We start from the raw sequence: 18,321 nt of genomic DNA on the forward strand, positions 1-18,321 counted from the left end.
TTTTCTTCCATATCTTGATAAACAAATGAGGGCGTGTCTTGGTTCTGTCTATCACTTGTTGATTGGTCAATGGTATGTGGCGGTGGTTAAGCAGGGTTTCCGCAGGGTCTTAAAATATCTTAAATCCCCAAAAACATTTAGGCCTTAAAAAGTCTTAAATGTACTGAAATGTTGTGTTGTAGGTCCTAAATCTTTTTAAACAAGTCTTAATTGTCCTTTGTTCATGTATTGCTACCCTATCTGGCCAAAACCACACAATCCCCAAAAATTTATCTCAATAAAACGTTTAACTTTTTATCGAAAAAGGTCATTTTTAACTCTATTTATCATAATGGTTTAATTATTTCCTTACAGTAACTTAAGTTTAGAAGCGCTTTATGTATTCACTGCTGAGGACACAGACCTGGGGCCTGTTTCAGTAAGGAGGTTCAAACAACTCAGAGTTTAAATTTGAACTCTGAGTTGATTTACCGAGAGATTAAAAACTCAGAGTTTTCGGTTTCAGAACAGCTGATCTGAGTTGGGTCAATCAACTTCGAGTAGACCAACTCAGAGTTAAGCGCGCACACCGTGTCTTTAAAAAGGCATTATCAATGGAGCGTAGACATTACGAGTGACTATGGCAATATCTTATAAAAGAGATCACCATTTCTTTCTCCAGCTGAACTTGATGTTCTCATGCAAAGTTATAGCAAATATGAGTGTGTGTGTATATATTTGAAAAGAAACAACCATCAGTGAAGAAGAGACAGTTAGCGTGGGAAAACAGCTGCTCAAGTTAATGCCTAATTTCACTTTTTAAGTATTTAAATATTTAAGTATAATAAGTAATGTAATTTGTGACGTTTATATTTTTTTTCTAAACTTTTTTATACATTTATTAGTTTTAAATGATTTAACAGTGCACTTGTGTGTCTGCCTTTTTTATTGATCAAGTGATAGAGGTTAATATAACATTTAGAAGGTAAGCAGTACTAAAAATATTTTTTAGAAAGAATAATAATCCCATTAATCTAGTTACAGTGCATGTCGAAGGTGAATTTAATTTAATTATTTATTAAAAAAGGATAAGCCATTCTAGTACAGTTCTTCTGTGTGTGACTAAAATGTAGGCAATAGCTATGTTTCCATCCAAATATATTACATAAATTTATGTGCAAAACTGGCATATTGCATAAAAGATGCGAATAAAATTCCATCCAACGAGTCAAAGAGAAAAAAATCGTCACTTACTGATTAAACTGGCACCAAATATCAACAGTAAAAACAGAATTTACTGTGGTAGAAGAAGCTGCGTCAATTAATTCTTTATTTAGCCTAATTAATGTACTTGCGCCTTGATGTCAGAAGACAATGCTGAAACACAATGAACACGTGGGGGCGTCTGAAGCCTTGAGACGCGGAGACTCTTGACACGCACCAGACGTTCGGAGGTAATAATAATATACACTAATACTGAAACAGTTAAGGCATTTTAGAATGACTAAAACAATATTTAAGACATGTTACAGTGTGCTCAGCTTGCTGGTTTGTCCATTTACACACATTTTCATTATCATATGATCATGATCTTTTTTTTAATGTACATACTGTAATTTGTTTAGTAAAAGTGTTTCCATCGTAGTTTATGCGCACATTTTCTATCGAATAAAAGTTTATCCTACTCAGTTATGCGCGTTTTTTTATGCATATTTTAAAAAGTTATGTGCATCATGACATTTCTATCAATCGTTTTTATGCACGTATCCAAAATGAGCATAAAAATAGGTGTGTGGAAATGTAAGGCTAAGGCGAGAAATGCCGCTTCATCTTTAAAAAAGGGGAGGAGACAGACAGAAACTCTGAGTTTAGAGAATAAAACCTGCTTCTGACCAGGTTAGATTCACAGAGTAAGTTACCACAGTAACTGACTCTGAGTTAAAGTTACCTTTCTTTCAGAAACAGGCTTGACTTACCCTGCTTTCTCGAGTTTAACAAACCTGCCATTTTGAAACGGAAAACCCAGAGTTTCTCTCATTTCAGGGTTAAAATACTCTGAGTTTTCAGTTAACCTCCTTTCTGAAACAGGCCCCAGGACACATTGTTGTGCATAGATTATTATTATTATTATTATTATTATTATTATACTTTTTAAAACTTTTTAAAAATTTGTTTATTTTAATGATAGTTTATGTTGGAAAAACTGGATACAAGTAGAGCTTGATGGTTTTTACACAATATTTAAAATATTTTGCTAAGAAATATCTAAAATATTTTTAAAAATATTATTAATTTAGTATTGTATTATTAAATATATTAAATTATATATTTTTTTTACAGGCAAAAGAAAAATCTTTTTTTCGTCTGGGCCATTTGAAAAATGCCTTAGCCTTTAGCTCTTTATGAGTCTAAAATGTCATTCATAGCGTGTCATAGTGTGTCTAAATGTCTTAAATTTAACTTGGTGAGACCTGCAGAAACCCTGTTAATGCATGAGCCTGCAGGACAGTCAAAGTCTAATGGAAATCTTAATAGAAATCTGTTTCTACATCAAAAGATCCAGTTATAAATGTTTTATTATTTTACACAATATTTCACAGGGATGAAAAGATCACAGTAAGACTGATATCATTTATTTAGATGATCATTAAAAGGAAAGTTCAGCCAAAAATGAAAATGTGGTTTTAAACCTTTATGAGTTTCTTTTTTTTGTTGAACACAAAAGAAGATATTTTGAAGAATGATAGTTGCTCTGACTTCCATAGTAGAAAAAAAAACCTGAAAGCTACCAGCATTTTAATGTTCAACAGAAGAAACAAATTCCACAAATTTCACTGTTTTCACAAATAGCTTTTGAACTAGTCAGTAACTGATGACATTTTTGTTTTTTTGGGTGAACTGCCTCTTTATGGTAAATTCTTAATCCATGCTGATTCCAGCTAGTAAGGTTTTTGAGCTTGAACATTTTACTACCAGCCAGTCTCAGTTTAGTATCACCAGTCAAAGTGAATCCAAGGTATTTATATCTCATCCAACTGAACTTTACTCAATAATGAAGCTTTATAGCAAACCATTGTTGCCAAACATTTGCTTTGAAATTTCCTGCCGTGTGTAAAACAGTTTTAAGGAAGCCCTGTGTTTGTTTTGGTCCCTCCCACATTCCTCTTTTCTACACCCTTATGACATCATCGGCTGAGCTTAGCCCTTTACAGCCTTCTGTGCTGTCATGGAGGAACTTTGACCGGTTCTAGTCTGCTCATTATATCAGATTAGATATTTTCCTTAAAGGGACAGTTCACACAAACATGACAATTCTGTCATCGTTTACTCACTCTTTACAGTTTACTCACCCCATATGAGTTTTTTCCATCTATTGAACACAAAAGACTATATCACTGGTAACCATTGACTTCCATAGTATTTGTTTTTCCTAATAGTTACAGGTTTTCAGCTTTCCTCAAAATATCTTGTGTCCAATAGAAGAGTAAATAATGAAATAATTTTCATTTTGGGGTGAACAATCCCTTTATCCTCTGGGGTCTGAGCTGATTTTGAGGCTATTGGGATGTTTTTTTTTGTATGCTCTGAGTCTGACGTTTGTGCTTATGCCTTCTACTTGTAACATAACGTGACTATCATGCAATTTTGTTTTATTTAGCACAAAGATGGATGTATTTGCTTGCATTAAAAAAAATATGCGTGGTTAGTATGAGTTAGAGGAAGAGAAGTCACAGAAACAAAGCCAAATTAAAGCTGCAAGCAGCGATGAAAGGGACCTGGCACCCGGGCTCACCACCGCCTGGTGGCCTTTGGATGACAGAGAACAGTGGACAATAATAATTTAAGCTCATACAGAGTTTTCTCTAGGATATTTTCCAGCTGTGGCAGCAGACTCTGTTGGGTCTTGTACAGGCCCGTGCAGAGACCGTCCAAAGGGCATGTGCAGGATAAATTTTTTGAAGAGCGGGGGAGGGTTGCGCGCGTACTGAAGAGCGGTGTTGTCGCGCGCATTCTGATCAGCTGTGTTGTCGCCCGCCTACTGAAGGGCGGGACCGAGGGTGTGCCGCGTCGCGGGGGCACTTTTGATCATTTTGGAAGGGCACTTTCTATCGAAGACTAAAAAGGGCATGTGCACTGCACAGGTTGAGCCCTATGTGTGCACGTGCCTGGTCTTGTACACAGATTTACCACCTGTGGCGTTATTTCAATGACAAATGTTGTGAGCGCAGTATTACAAGTCGAGATCGCATGTATGGTACATGAGCATGCAAATCTCTTTGCTTGCTCGCCGATTTCCTCTGTTCATGAACAAAGCTATTTGCATGCCCTCATACACACTTCTCAAGTGCAGATTTTCTTGTGCGCTCTTAAATAAACTCTGCTGAAGTGCAATTTTGTGCGTTTATGTAACGAGTATGTCCCCAACATTTATTATATTTGTCAGGAATATTTATGAATGTCTCTAATCGACCTACCGAGCGGCATTAATGCATCCTGAAGTAAAGTGAAACAGCCATATATTCCAGCAAGCTAAAGTCATCTATACATTTTAAAGTATTATAAAGCATTATCTATTATCTATGAAGTATAATTATTAAAACATTGTTTATCTTAACAGAAAGCTACTCCGTGTTTGCTATACGCATCAGGCACCTGTAAGTCAGTCAGCATGTCACCTTAAAGGTTTAAACAAACCTTTTTTTTTTTTGTCCTTAAAATGGTTTTAAAAAAATTAAAAACTGCTTTTATTCTAGCCAAAATAAAACAAATAAAACTTTCTCCAGAATAAAAAACATTATCAGACATGCTGTGAGAATTTCCTTGCTCTGTTAAACATCATTTGGGGAAATATTTAAAAACGCAAATAAAACTCAAAGGGGGGCTAATAATTTAGACTTCAACTATATGTGTGTGTATGTATGTATGTATGTATATATATATATATATATATATATATATATATATATATATATATATATATATATATATATGTGTGTATGTATGTATGTATGTATGTATATATATATATATATATATATATATATATATATATATATATATATATATATATATATATTGTGTGTGTGTTCAACAGAAGAAAGAAACTCTTAATGTTTTAAAATCGTGTGATGGAGAATAAATGATGAGGTGATTTCATTTCCGGCTGAACTATCCCTTCAAACTCCTGTAACTTAGTTTTTAAGGCATAGTTGACTAAACAATAGCCATTATTTACTCATTCATCACTTATTCAAAACTTATTTGAGATACTTTTTAAAAAGATCTGCTGTTTGCAGACACCAAATACTTCCACAGTATAATAATAATATTAGTATTTCATATTTTCCAAATTAGTGCCAGCAACCAGAGTTCTTCAGAATATCTTCTTTCATGTTCAACAGAAGACAGAAACTCCTACAGGTTTAAAACCACATGAGCAAGAATAAATGATGATGTGATTTGTTTTGAGCAAGTGACGGATGAGTAAATGATGACAGAATGTTCTTTTATGGGTGAACTATCCCTTTAAACTCTTGTAACTTAGTTTTAAAGGGATAGTTCAGCCAAAATTGTACTCCTCAAAACATGTTTGAGTTTTCTTTTTTTTTGCACAACAAATTAATATATTTTGGAAAATGCTGGTTGCTAATAGCCAATAAGTGCTTTGGTATTTTAATAATATTAGTGTTTCATAGTTTTCATTGCCTATTATGGAAGTCGATGAGTGCCAGCAACCATAATTCTTCAGAATATTTTCTTTTGTGTTCAGCAGAAAAATAAACTCCTAAAAGTTTAAAGCCACATGAGGAAGGATTTAAAAATGACACAATTTTCATTTTTGGGTGAACTGACCCCTTAATGTGAGTTTTCAATGCAACTCACAGTTCATGAAAGCCTCACATCTAGTAAGATCACACATTGTACGCTTTCCTGTCATTGCAGCTCACCTGCACTATTAATGAATGACTTTGTTTAAGTGCTGTTTATGTAATGGTGCAGTCTAATCTGAGATAAGCTTGGTGAAATCTGCCTTTACCTTTGCAGAGAGAGCACACACAGCCAACAGCAGCGCACTGAAGAAAGAGGACGAGAGCGCCAGAGGAGATGCACTGCAAAGGTACATTTCACAGTTTATTTACATCTCAAATGACACAATATACACTAGAGCTTAGCGGTTAGCAAATTTTGATTTCACTGTATATTTCACGGAAACAATGTCTTTTAAAATATAGTTTTATAAAGGTTGTATAATACATATATGTACTTATACACTCAACCGTGTAGTGTAGAGTTTTGAGTTGTTCCAAAATAGAGCTTTTTCGAAGCCTCAGATTGCATCGCACATATCTTATCCTAACATGCATCAATGGAAAGATTTTTTTATTTAGCATTCAGACGATGAATAAATCTTAATTTTAAAAAGTCATTTATTGCTGGTTCTGTGGTGCACAATTACAAATATTAAAGCCATGTATTTTTATGGGTTTTTTGGTTAAATGGGTGGCTGGGTGGTCGGATGGTTGCTTGCTTGCTTGCTTGAATGGATGGATGGTTGGTTGGTTTGGTTGCTTGGATGGATGGATAGTTGGTTGGTTGCTTTGGTTGCTTGGATGGATGGATAGTTGGTTGGTTGGTTAGTTGGATGGTTGCTTGGATGGTTGGCTGGTTGGTTCGTTGGATAGAAGGCTGGTTGGATGGATGGTTAGTTGCTTGGTTGGTTGAATGATTGGGTGTTTGGATGGATGGATGGTTGGTTGGTTGGATGGATAGATGGATAGTTTGTTGCTTGCTTGGTTGGTTGCTTAGATAGATGGATGCTTGGATGGTTGATTGATTGATTGATTTGATTGATTGATGGACGGTTTGTTGCTTGCTTGCTTGTTTGGATGGATGGATAGATGGATGGATATATGGATGGTTGGTTGGATGGATGGATGGATGGATGAATGATTGATTAATCGATTGATCGATTGATTGATTGATTGATTGATTGATTGATTGATTGATTGATTGATTGATTGATTGATTGATTGATTGATTGATTGATTGATTGATGGTTTGTTGCTTGCTTGCTTGCTTGGATGGATGGATGGATGGATGGATATATGGATGGTTGGTTGGATGGATAGATGGATGGATGGATGATTGCTTGGATGGTTGGTTGGTTGGATGGATGGATGGATGGATGGATGGATGGATGGATGGATGGATGGATGAATGAATGATTGCTTGGATGTTTGGATGGATGGATGGATGGATGGATGGATAGATGGTTGCTTGCTTGCTTTCTTGGATGGATGGATGGATGGTTGCTTGGTTGGTTAGTTAGTTACATGGTTAATGTAACTTATTAAGTTAATGTAATAGGTTGTGTAAAATAGGCACACAATATTAATAAATCAATTGATTTGCCATTGAATCAAATGATAATCAAAAGACAGAATTTGAGGAAGTTTAAGCAATGTGGTATTGCTGTCTAAATTAACCAGTAAAATAACAACAACAACAACAACTATAATAATAATAATATTACAGTATAAACTGTATTTGATCCAATTGCATTGGACCACCTTAGTTAGAAAATTCTATATATTCATCTATAAATAGATGAAAATTCTAATTGTCAAGTTCAATTGAGTTATTTTGTAATAAGTGTTTTGCTGGCTGCATGAATCAATATCAGATTATATCTTGACGAGGCATCAGTTTTACACTGACTAGCAATTACCATGAGAGACTGCTTTCTTAAAGGCGCCTGCACCAAGCAGTTATAACAATTGAAGTTTTCTTAGTTGTTGCTAATTTAAACCAGGGCTTGTCAGCTGGCTGCCTGTAGGTCAGATTCAGCCTGTTGGCTGTTTTCATGTGACCATCCGGTTCATTTTGGTCAACTGAGAGCTCTCTCTGCTCAAAAGCACTATGCATACATGTATTTTTAGCCAGACTAAATGTGTTTCCAAACGTGTCTCGCATTCATGGCAGTAGTTAGCCGGTCATAAAAACATGACGAGTCACAGCAGTCGATCTATCTATCTATCTATCTATCTATCTATCTATCTATCTATCTATCTATCTATCTATCTATCTATCTATCTATCTATCTATCTATCTGTCTGTCTGTCTGTCTGTCTGTCTGTCTGTCTGTCTGTCTGTCTGTCTGTCTGTCTGTCTGTCTGTCTGTCTGTCTGTCTGTCTGTCTGTCTGTCTGTCTGTCTGTCTGTCTGTTTTTCTACCTATCTCTCTTTCTCAGTCTGTCTGTCTCTCTATCTATTGTTCTATCCATCCATCCACCCATCCATCCATCCACCCACCCACGCATTCATCCATCCATCGATCCATCCATCCGTCCGTCCATAAACCTACATACCCATCCATCCATCATCTCTCTGTCTGTCTGTCTGTCTGTCTGTCTGTCAGGTTGTTTTATCTATCTATCATTTGTTCTGTCGTTCGTTTTATCTTCAATAGATTTTTCATAAAGACTTTCTTCTGAGAAATACATAAAACAGTCATGTGAATGTGAAGAATGTGGAGTTGTGCTAGAAAGCTTACACAGCCCTTGAAAAATCTGTTCAAATGTATTGAAACCAAAATAAGAGAGATTATACAAAATGCGTGTTATTTTTGTTATGTTTTTCCATCAAAGATACAGCTAAATCACCAATATTATGAAGTACACAGCCATTTATTCCTGTGCTTCAAAGCTGAATTCCAGCATCACTACCTCAGTCTCGTCACACAATCATTCAGAAACTATACTAACATGCAGATTTGCTTCTCTATAAGCATTTGTTATTATTGTTTTATCACTGTCACATTTGATCATTTGATAATGTGTCAATATTTAACCAAATTTCTGCCTTAAAGCACTTCATCTGGTTGTATTTCAGTCAGGAAAAGGTGAAGGGTGAGGTGAAAGATGACCTGATCCGAAACTCCCAGCCCGTCCTGTCTAATAAAGCACAGATGCTCGGGATGCCGCAGTTCGGCCTGCGGGATAACCTCATCAAATGTGAGCTCCTCAAAAACGAGGACGCCTACACCTACATCGAGAACTACAGGTGGGCCGTGCTGGATTTTAGCATTTGCTTTTGAAAATATTATATTTGCTGCTTTTCAGGTCCCATCATGATGTACATTCCACCATTTTAAACCAGAATGCTGCTTTCCTAATGCTGTTTTGCTGTGAAATGTACTCAATGATGTTATGGGCATTTATGTTGTGTATGCTATACTATACTTTTATGTATTTGTTGTTTGTAAAGCAACCTTGGGTGTCCAAAGACTCCATATTAATAAATTAATAGATATTAATGTTATAATGATTGATTGTTAATAATAATTATTATGTATTTTAATTGTATTATTATTAAGTACTATTATTGTTATTAATAAAATAAATTTACTATTTCTAATTCTTATTATTATTGGTATGTATTATTATAATTATTATTATTACTATTAATGATGATTAGTATTAATAATATTAATAATACTAATATTTTATTATTGTTATTTTTCTTATTATTATTAATAATAATAATAATTGTTATTATGAAGTACTATTAATAATAATAATAATTCATTTCCTTTAATTATTGTTATTATTATTATTATTATTTAGTACTATTAATTATTTTTATTGTTGTTGTTGTTAATAATTATAATAATACATTATTATTATTATTGTTGTTATTATTGTTAAGCATTCATTTGTTTAAATTATTTTAATAATAATAAGTATTATTATTAATTAAGCATTAACCATTTATTATTTTTATTATTATTGTTATTAGGTACTATTATTATTATTATTATCAATAACAGTTTATTATCTATAAAAATAATAATAATAATTAATATTATTATTGTTATTACTATTAATGATTAATAATAATAATAATAATAAATAATCATCATCATTTATTAATGTTATTTTTATTATAATAATTATAATAATACATATTTTTTATGAATTACTGTTCATAATAATAATAATAATAATTATTATTATTATTATTAGTATCATTATTAATATTGTTTATTATTTTAATTGTAATTTTTTGTTGTTGTTAACTACTATTATTATTCTTATTATTTAATATTTATAATAATAATAATAATTATTATTATTGGTATTATTACTATTAATAATAATAATAGTAATAGTTTATTATTGTTATTTTTAATATTGATTATATGAATAATAATAATAATAATAATAATAATAATAATAATAATAATAATAATAATTGTTATTATGAAGTACTATTAATAATAATATTTATTACCATTATTTATTATTTGTATTTATTATTATTATTATTATTATTATTATATTTATTATTATGTACTATGAATAATAATAATAATTGCAGTAGCTCTCTGTTAAAAAGCTTTTTCCCACAAATATTTTTTTACTCTAAACTATTAGGATGGTTATAAAAGGGCTTCCACAGAAAATGTATTACATGAAAAAAAATGACAGGGTTTGTGTGGGTACTGGAAATCCTTGAACATGCTTGAATTTTAATCTAGTGCTTGAAAAATGTTCATATTTAACTGCTTGAAAACTGCTTGAAAGCATAATTGCATTGCTTTTATAATACTTTGTTACTAAATAGGTCATTATAATTATCTACGATACATTTAAGATGCGAATGCATGACATTTAAGTGAGTAAATGATAGTAATTTAATGTTGGGTTTGTGGCCCTAATATTAATCCCACCATTATTAAACACACTCCTGTGCTGAAATGGCTTCATGCTTGTTTTATTTCGGCCTTTGCAGTAGTCCATTGTGAGATTTCAGCATGTGAGATGTTTCTTAATTTGAGCGGGCAGCTTCTCTCTTTGGCTGGTTTTGTGAGTTCATGTGAGCGTTTGAATCACTCACTCTGTTCTCATTGTGCGCCGACAGCTTCTTCTTGGGAACCTACAATGTGAATGGCCAGACTCCAAAAGAGAGTCTCAGTCCATGGCTGGCATCCACCGCCAGCCCTCCAGACTTCTACCTGATTGGGTAATACTCAACGTTGGGTGTAATAAGTTACAGAGTAATCAGTTACTGTAATTAGATTACTTCTTTGCAGAAAAAGCAAAGTGAGGGATTACTTTTCATTTTCAGGTAATTCAATGACTATAATGCACGTGTTTAAATAATGGTCATGAATTCAACAGTTCTGGATCAGTCAATTAAGAGAAGCAGAGTAATTCATTTATTAAGTAGATTGAACACGATTGCGAAACAATGAACTGAGTCAGTAATTTGTCAATATACATTCACCGGCCACTTTATTAGGTACAACTTATTAGAACCGGGTTGCCTTTAGATCTGCCTTAATCCTTCATGGCATGGATTCAACAAGTTACTGGAAATATTCCTCAGAGATTTTGCTCCATATTGGCTCCACATCCATGATGCGAATCTCCCATTTCACCCCATCCCAAAGGTGCTCTCTTGGATTGAGTACTGGTGACTGTGGAGGCCATTTGAGTGAAGTGAACTGCAGAAATTAGCCATCAGAAGATGTGTACACTGTGGTCATACTCAGGTAGGCTGTGGCGTTGACACGATGCTCAGTTGGTACTAATGGACTCAAAGTGTGCCAAGAAAATATCCTTCACACCATTACACCACCACCACCAACCTGAACCGTTGATACAAGGCATGATGGATCCATGCTTTCATGTTGTTGATGCCAAATTCTGACCCCACCATTCGAATGTTGCAGCAGAAATGGAGAATCATCAGAGCAGGCGACGTTTCTCCAATCTTCTATTGTCCAATTTTGGTGAGTCTGTGTGAATTGTAGCCTCAGTTTCCTGTTCTTAGCTGACAGTAGCGGCACCCGGTGTGGTCTTCTGCTGCTGCAGCCCATCCGCCTCAAGGTTGGACTTGTTGTGTTCAGAGATGCTCTTCTGCAGACTTCGGTTGTAACGAGTGCTTAATTGAGTTACTGTTGCCTTTCTATCAGATGTAACCAGTCTGGCCATTCTCCTCTGACCTCCTCTGGCATCAACAAGGCATTTGCGCCCACGGAACTGCCGCTCACTGGATATTTCCTCTTTTTCAGACCATTCTATGTAAACCCTGGAGATGGTTGTGCATGAAAATCCCAGTAGATCAGCAGTTTCTGAAATACTCAGACCAGCCCGTCTGGCACCAACAACCAACACATTCAAAGTCACTTAAATCACCTTTCTTCCCCATTCTGATGCTCAGTTTGAACTGCAGCAGATCGCCTTGACCATGTCTACATGCCTAAATGCATTGAGTTGCTGTTATGTGATTGGCTAATTAGAAATTTGCATTAACAAGCAGTTTGACAGGTGTAGCTAATAAAGTGGTTGGTGAGTGTATGGTTTGTATGAACTATCATGTCATTGCTTTAAAATGTTTTGCGTTTTGAAGCATATAATGTTTATTATTTTTAAATGTTACATTTTATAATGAAGCTAAATATTTGGCTCAGTTTAAAGAGTTTAATTTCTATTTAAATGTAGTGCATTTATACATTTTATAGTGTCTAGTCAAGTAATTAAATAACTTATTGAGTAACTGGCTTACTTTGTCAAACATTGTAATTAAAATGTAATTTAAATACAAAATTTAATGATGTGATTTAGTAGTTAATTACTTTTCTGAAGTAGCTTACCCAGCACTGGTATTACTCTACAATATGACATTAATATTCATCTAAGCAGTAATGAGTTAGCACAGTTATGTGATTGGGATGTGTTTTCCTCCGGTAGTTTCCAGGAGCTGGATCTCAGCAAGGAGGCGTTTCTCTTCAATGACACTCCTAAGGAGCCCGAGTGGATGTTAGCCGTCTATAAGGGTCTCCATCCAGATGCCAAGTATGCTTTAGTAAGGACTTCCTTTGCCCCTCTCATCCATCATTTTAAATGCAGCAATGTAGTTAATTCCTAATTCCACCAACATTGTATTTAGTGTGGTAATCTTTAATCAAAGTCTGACCATTTGCTTCTGAGGGTGTACATACCACTATTTACAGTTGCCTTAAACTGGGTCGAAGCACGCTTGTCCCCCCTTCCGTCTCCCCCGACGGCCAGCACTCACATTAAATTTGGGCCTGGGCATGCTTACGTCATCGATAATGCGTTGTTCAGTAATGGTGCTTTCACACCTGGCTTATTTAGTTCGGTTGAATCGCACTAGAGTTCGTTTTTTCTTTTGGTGCGGTTCGTTTGGGCAGGTGAGAATGCAGCAATCGTACTCGAGTGCGCACCAAAAGCGGACCACATAAGCGTACTGAGACCTGCTTGAAGAGGTGGTCTCGGTACGCTTTCAAACGAACCCTGGAGCGGTTCATTTGTGGTGAGGACATGATCCGTACTAAAACAGCTCCAACCGCAAAAAGTACTGCGCCTTTTAGACTAATTCAGTTGCCGTAGGCCGATGCGCTGTGCATTGTGGGATATGGAGGAAAAATATTTGTTGACAGCGCGAACAGAGAGAGAGAGAGAGGGGAAAACATTACCTGTTGGATCGGTGGCAATATTTCTGCAAGATGACCATGTCGCAGTTTAGCTAAATTAATTCACGCCTCCTGCTGAAGTGACGAGCGATGCATTAAAACACTGTTTTCCAGCGGCGGCCGAGCTTCATTCTCGAAATGTATAGTTTGTCTAAAGCAGGCATACAATCAGTCAGCGCAGTCGTCCCTTCATAGTAAAAAGCGACATTTTGTGTCTGCCGGTTGTGTTTACTTGCGGAAGTTCATTGGTATTTTCCCGCACGTGAATTCTGACCAATCAATAAGCAGTTTAGGAAATATATTCAACAACATCTGGCCAATGAGAGATGTGGATTTTGTCAGATGACTGCATTTTGGTTTGTTTCAACTGGTTCGGACCAAAGCCAGCAGTGTGGTGTGAAAACGACCCAAAGACGGCAGAAAATGCAACAATTTATCATTTATTCCTCTTGGTCCGGACCAAATGAAGCGAACTACAGATGTGAAAGCACCCCAAGAAGCGCTCCCGCTCAGCACAGTGGAGATTTCTTTAGTTATATTGTTTTAGATGCGGTGACACGCAGTCAAATATTTCGCTGAACAGATCAGTCACTTTTAACGCTCATATACAATCATAAAGTCTTCGTGCTGCAGGAATTAGGAGGTTTGCTGAAGGTGCAGCTGTCATGCAGTGAGGGGTCTGCGTCTTTAATATTCAACCACAGTTTGTGTTCATTGAACAGTAAGAATAATTAATAAATACATATCAAACAGTCCCTAAAGTCACGTCTCGTCTTTAGTTTCGGGCTCAAGTAAACCGCGCTCTGGCACACCTTGTCCAAGCCAGCCAACTGAATCGTGCCTGAGCCCGATTCAGAGCACTCACACTTCTCAATCGATCCTGGAATTGGGACTGGGCATGGTTCGGATAGCATAGTGTGAGTACGCCCTGAGTTTGGAACGGCGGTCCTTCTCTTATAATGTCAGTTTGACGCTGCAGTCACAATATTCTTAGGGTGCTTTCACACTAGCACTTTTGGTCTGCACCTGTGTTTATTTGACGTCAGAGTATGGTACGTTTAGCTAGTGTGAATGTGTCTTCTGAACTCGGGTGCCCATCCACGAACCATGCCCAAGTTCACCTAAAAGAGGAGGTCTGGGGTACGATTCACGCAAACTCTGGTCCGGTTCACTTCTGGTGTAAATGCAATCGTTCTAAATAACGGAAGTGAACCGCAAATTGTACAGCAAACTATCGTTTTCATAACGTTCATTCATGCGTGTGTGTGTGTTAGGGTTGGGTCGATAGACAATGTCATTGTCCATCGCTGATGGTCAATAGACATCACGATGCTGATCTGGCATCGCGATCCCCATCGCAGCAGCAACCTGCTCGCGAAAATACACACTCAGGCTCCATATACACAAACAATTTACACTAGTTTTAAAATGGCATTTTTGAACAAAAACTATCCACATCCACACTGGCGTTTCAGCTAGCATTTCTGAAATAAGCCCTCCTTCCACACTCTACTGCTAAAAACCACATCACGTGATCAATGCTAATGTAGTTTTAGTTAGCTTGAATGACTCCGAGCAGAGACTATAGAATACACAAGACGAGACACTCTGATATTTTTGAAATGGGAAAAGTGCAACGCTCAATTTGGCAAATAAAGCCCCGCCTTCTAGTACAGGAGCCAATCATCAATCGCTATATACTGACGATTTTCCAAAGGGGAGGGTCTCGGACCAGACATGAGTTTCTGCAGATTTTGTGTGATTAGAATGTTTAGAAATGAAACTAAAGAGACAGCTGTTGTTTAACTTCATTGGTGATTCCTAATATTACATTCAGTCGCAATTTTGGAGAGTTTGATTTTTCTCCATTTAGACAGAATGCCTGAGCATACTGCCCGAGAGGCCGTCAAGTGAAATGACTTGTCTTAAAGGGATTTGCCCTGAGGACGCTTTTGTGTGTGTTTTGCAGGTGAAGCTGGTGCGGCTGGTGGGAATCATGCTGTTGTTTTACGTGAAGGCCGAACATGCGCCTCATATCTCTGAGGTGGAGGCTGAGACCGTTGGCACAGGCGTTATGGGACGGATGGTGAGTGCTGTCTGAAGAACTACAGGAACAACAGTCAAACGATTATTCTAGACTCTAGTGCGATCAAATGCAACTGAAAATTAATGTGTGTCTATGAAATTCTTTATTATTCACTCTATAAACAAACCATTAACTAAATCCCTATTCAAACGGGACTAGTTTTACAAGCGGATGACAGACAAATTTCTGTTTCACAGTTAAAAAATGAATTCAACAGTCTGAAAATAGCAGATGTAGAGCACAGTTTTCTTGTGTGTTTTGGTTGATGTGAACTACTGTACAATCTCTAGCTTGCCTGTATTCTGGTTTCTGCCAAGTCACATAAGTTGTTAAGACTGGCTTCTGTAATATCAATTTCTTGTAAGAGTACTTTAATGTATGCAGTCAGTTACAACTTCTTTAAGGTAAAGCGTATTTATTCCAGTGGATTTATGATAAGAAGTTTACTTCACATGACTATACGCAGTCCGCGCATCCTAAACATGTGGTCTTGTGCGATGTCCACATGTAAAACACACACACTCTGTAATAAACACAGAAATGTTAGTCCTGTCTTAATCCATACATGACATGACAGACGTCGGCTGAAAATAATTTTAACACAAACTGGAAAACTAGCCCCGTCCGAATAGGGCTTACGACTTCTAGCTCAACAAACTCTTCATTTACTTCTGCTTAATAGATAATAAAGTAGTCATTGAGTTTAGGTATTGGGTAGGATTAGGGTTGTAGAATAAGATCATGCAGAATTTGTACTTCATAAATACTAATGAACTGCCAATGTCTTAATTATAGGCAGGTAATAAGCCATTAGTTAATAGTGACAATTGCTACTTAAACCAAAATATTGAGGCATATCATTACACGAGATGTGGTTGAAGCTATGAATAGTGGTATAGAGACCAAAATCAACAGTGAACTCTCACATTTCTGTGGTTGTCAAAAGCAGAAGTTGTTATAGTTGTGTAAACAGAGCCTACAGCAATTACACCTTATGTGTTCCCATTTGATCTAAAAGCAAAAAAATAAAAGATAAATAAATTCATGTTGAAGATTAACTTCAGTTGTTCTGTATAATTTTTCACACTTGCACAGACTTTGAATTTTCAGTCAGCAAAGTCAAGCGCTTCTGGTGAACTGTCATGCCATTACAAAATCACAAGCGTTTAAGATATGATTTCTCTTAAAAATCTCTGATCTACACTGCCTGATTGATATACGACGTCTCAGACCAGACGAAGCACTGAATTAAATTACGTTTTCCCATCATGTCTTTAAAATATGACAGTTCATTTTACTCCTGCATTTTCAGTGAAGTTCTCCCAACAGCGCTTGCGTTTACACTCTTTCATCTTGTTTTACACTTGAACTAAATGAATGGAAGTCTATTTAACTGTACTTTTTAACCACTTAATCTACGCGTGACGTCATTTCGTTTTAAGATTTAAAGGGCTGGCATTGCACCAGAACCCCGTAAGTGGTTTCGTTTCAAAGTGTAGAATATATATTGTATACACATGCATCACTTTGGTTTTTATTCTTTTTTATTCTACTGTACAAAAGTTATTTACACTTAAATACACAGTATTTTGGATACACGAGCTGGGTATTGAACATTGGTTCATTTTCATAATTTTTAAATGGCACATGTACAAGTTATAGCTCAAATGAAAGCTCTTGCCGGTGTTTATACGGCCCTAGCATTTTTTTTTACTGAATTATACTCGCATATCAAACAGTTGTCGAATGAATGGCGGTGTTTTCATGACGCAGAAGTGAAAACAAAACATTTATGATCAATAAGCAGCCCCAGATAGCACAGACAGCTGTCATCTCTTACCTTATGCTGTGTGCTTCAGGGCCATTCTCCTCTGTTTTTGAGGTGATGTGCATAACTAATCCTTTTTTTATTTCTGACATGGTCCAAACACAGTGAATTATGTTTGTTTAAACAAAAGAATAGTAAAATATGTAAACAATGATCGATCCCTGTGGCTTGTACAGCACCTCTCATCAGTTGGAATGCAATAACTTTTGCATAGATTATGGTAGAGACATTTTTCTTTTTTCCTATGATTACAGACATACAGGAACCACCAAAATTAATTACAGCACGCTAGACCACACAGAACCTAAAAAGTACACTTTCAAATTTGAGTTTATAAAAACAAATACAAAAAGCGCCTCTTTTTTAGGTGTTTATTATAACACAGACAACATATACAGATATTTTAAACACTTTAAATAGTGTTTTATAAAAATTCAAAGAGTTTTATTTTAAATGATAGCAAATGTTTGCTTTTACACCTCTGCATGTGGATTTGGGAAGCTTTTAAATTTAGGTAGGCAAAATCCATAAGGAAATCCCAAAATAACAGCAGAGTTTAACTGGTTAAAGTACATTACAACATCAATGCTGTAAAAGCACCCTTATGAAATTGAAAATAATCACATTACCCTTTCACCAGAAGTTTATCATTGGCTGAAAAACTCTAGGGGCTCAATTTTAACGATCTAGGCGCAAAATCTAAAGCTCATGGCGCAAAAGTATTAACGGCGTGTCTTAATCCACTTTTGCTATTTTAAGGACAAAAAAAATGCTCTGCACCCTGGCGCATAGTCTAACAGACCTGTGCTTATTCTCTTAATGAGATCTGGGTGTGTTTTAAGCATAACATGCATTAAACCTGTGCTGTCCAAACTCGGTCCTGGAGGGCTGGTGTCCTGCAAAGTTTAGTTCCGACCTCAATCAG

At 35.9% G+C, this 18,321-nt stretch overlaps 1 protein-coding gene across 4 annotated transcripts in view; it reads left to right on the forward strand.

Annotated features, from left to right (window-relative positions):
- Positions 1-18,321, forward strand: part of inpp5b (inositol polyphosphate-5-phosphatase B) — a 55,343-nt gene that overhangs the window by 16,477 nt on the left and 20,545 nt on the right. For 3 of the 4 annotated variants that reach the window (XM_009292060.5, XM_017351451.4, XM_017351452.3), the window contains 5 exons: positions 6,025-6,097; positions 8,871-9,041; positions 10,902-11,003; positions 12,737-12,851; positions 15,452-15,568. In XM_009292060.5, coding sequence (XP_009290335.3) covers positions 6,025-6,097; positions 8,871-9,041; positions 10,902-11,003; positions 12,737-12,851; positions 15,452-15,568 — 578 coding nt within the window. Of the gene's footprint in view, positions 1-6,024; positions 6,098-8,870; positions 9,042-10,901; positions 11,004-12,736; positions 12,852-15,451; positions 15,569-18,321 lie in introns of those variants that run through there. The other variant, XM_073925703.1, reaches the window with a different exon arrangement.

The sequence above is a fragment of the Danio rerio genome, chromosome 16 (assembly GCF_049306965.1).
Source record: "Danio rerio strain Tuebingen ecotype United States chromosome 16, GRCz12tu, whole genome shotgun sequence".
Lineage (NCBI taxonomy): Eukaryota > Metazoa > Chordata > Actinopteri > Cypriniformes > Danionidae > Danio > Danio rerio.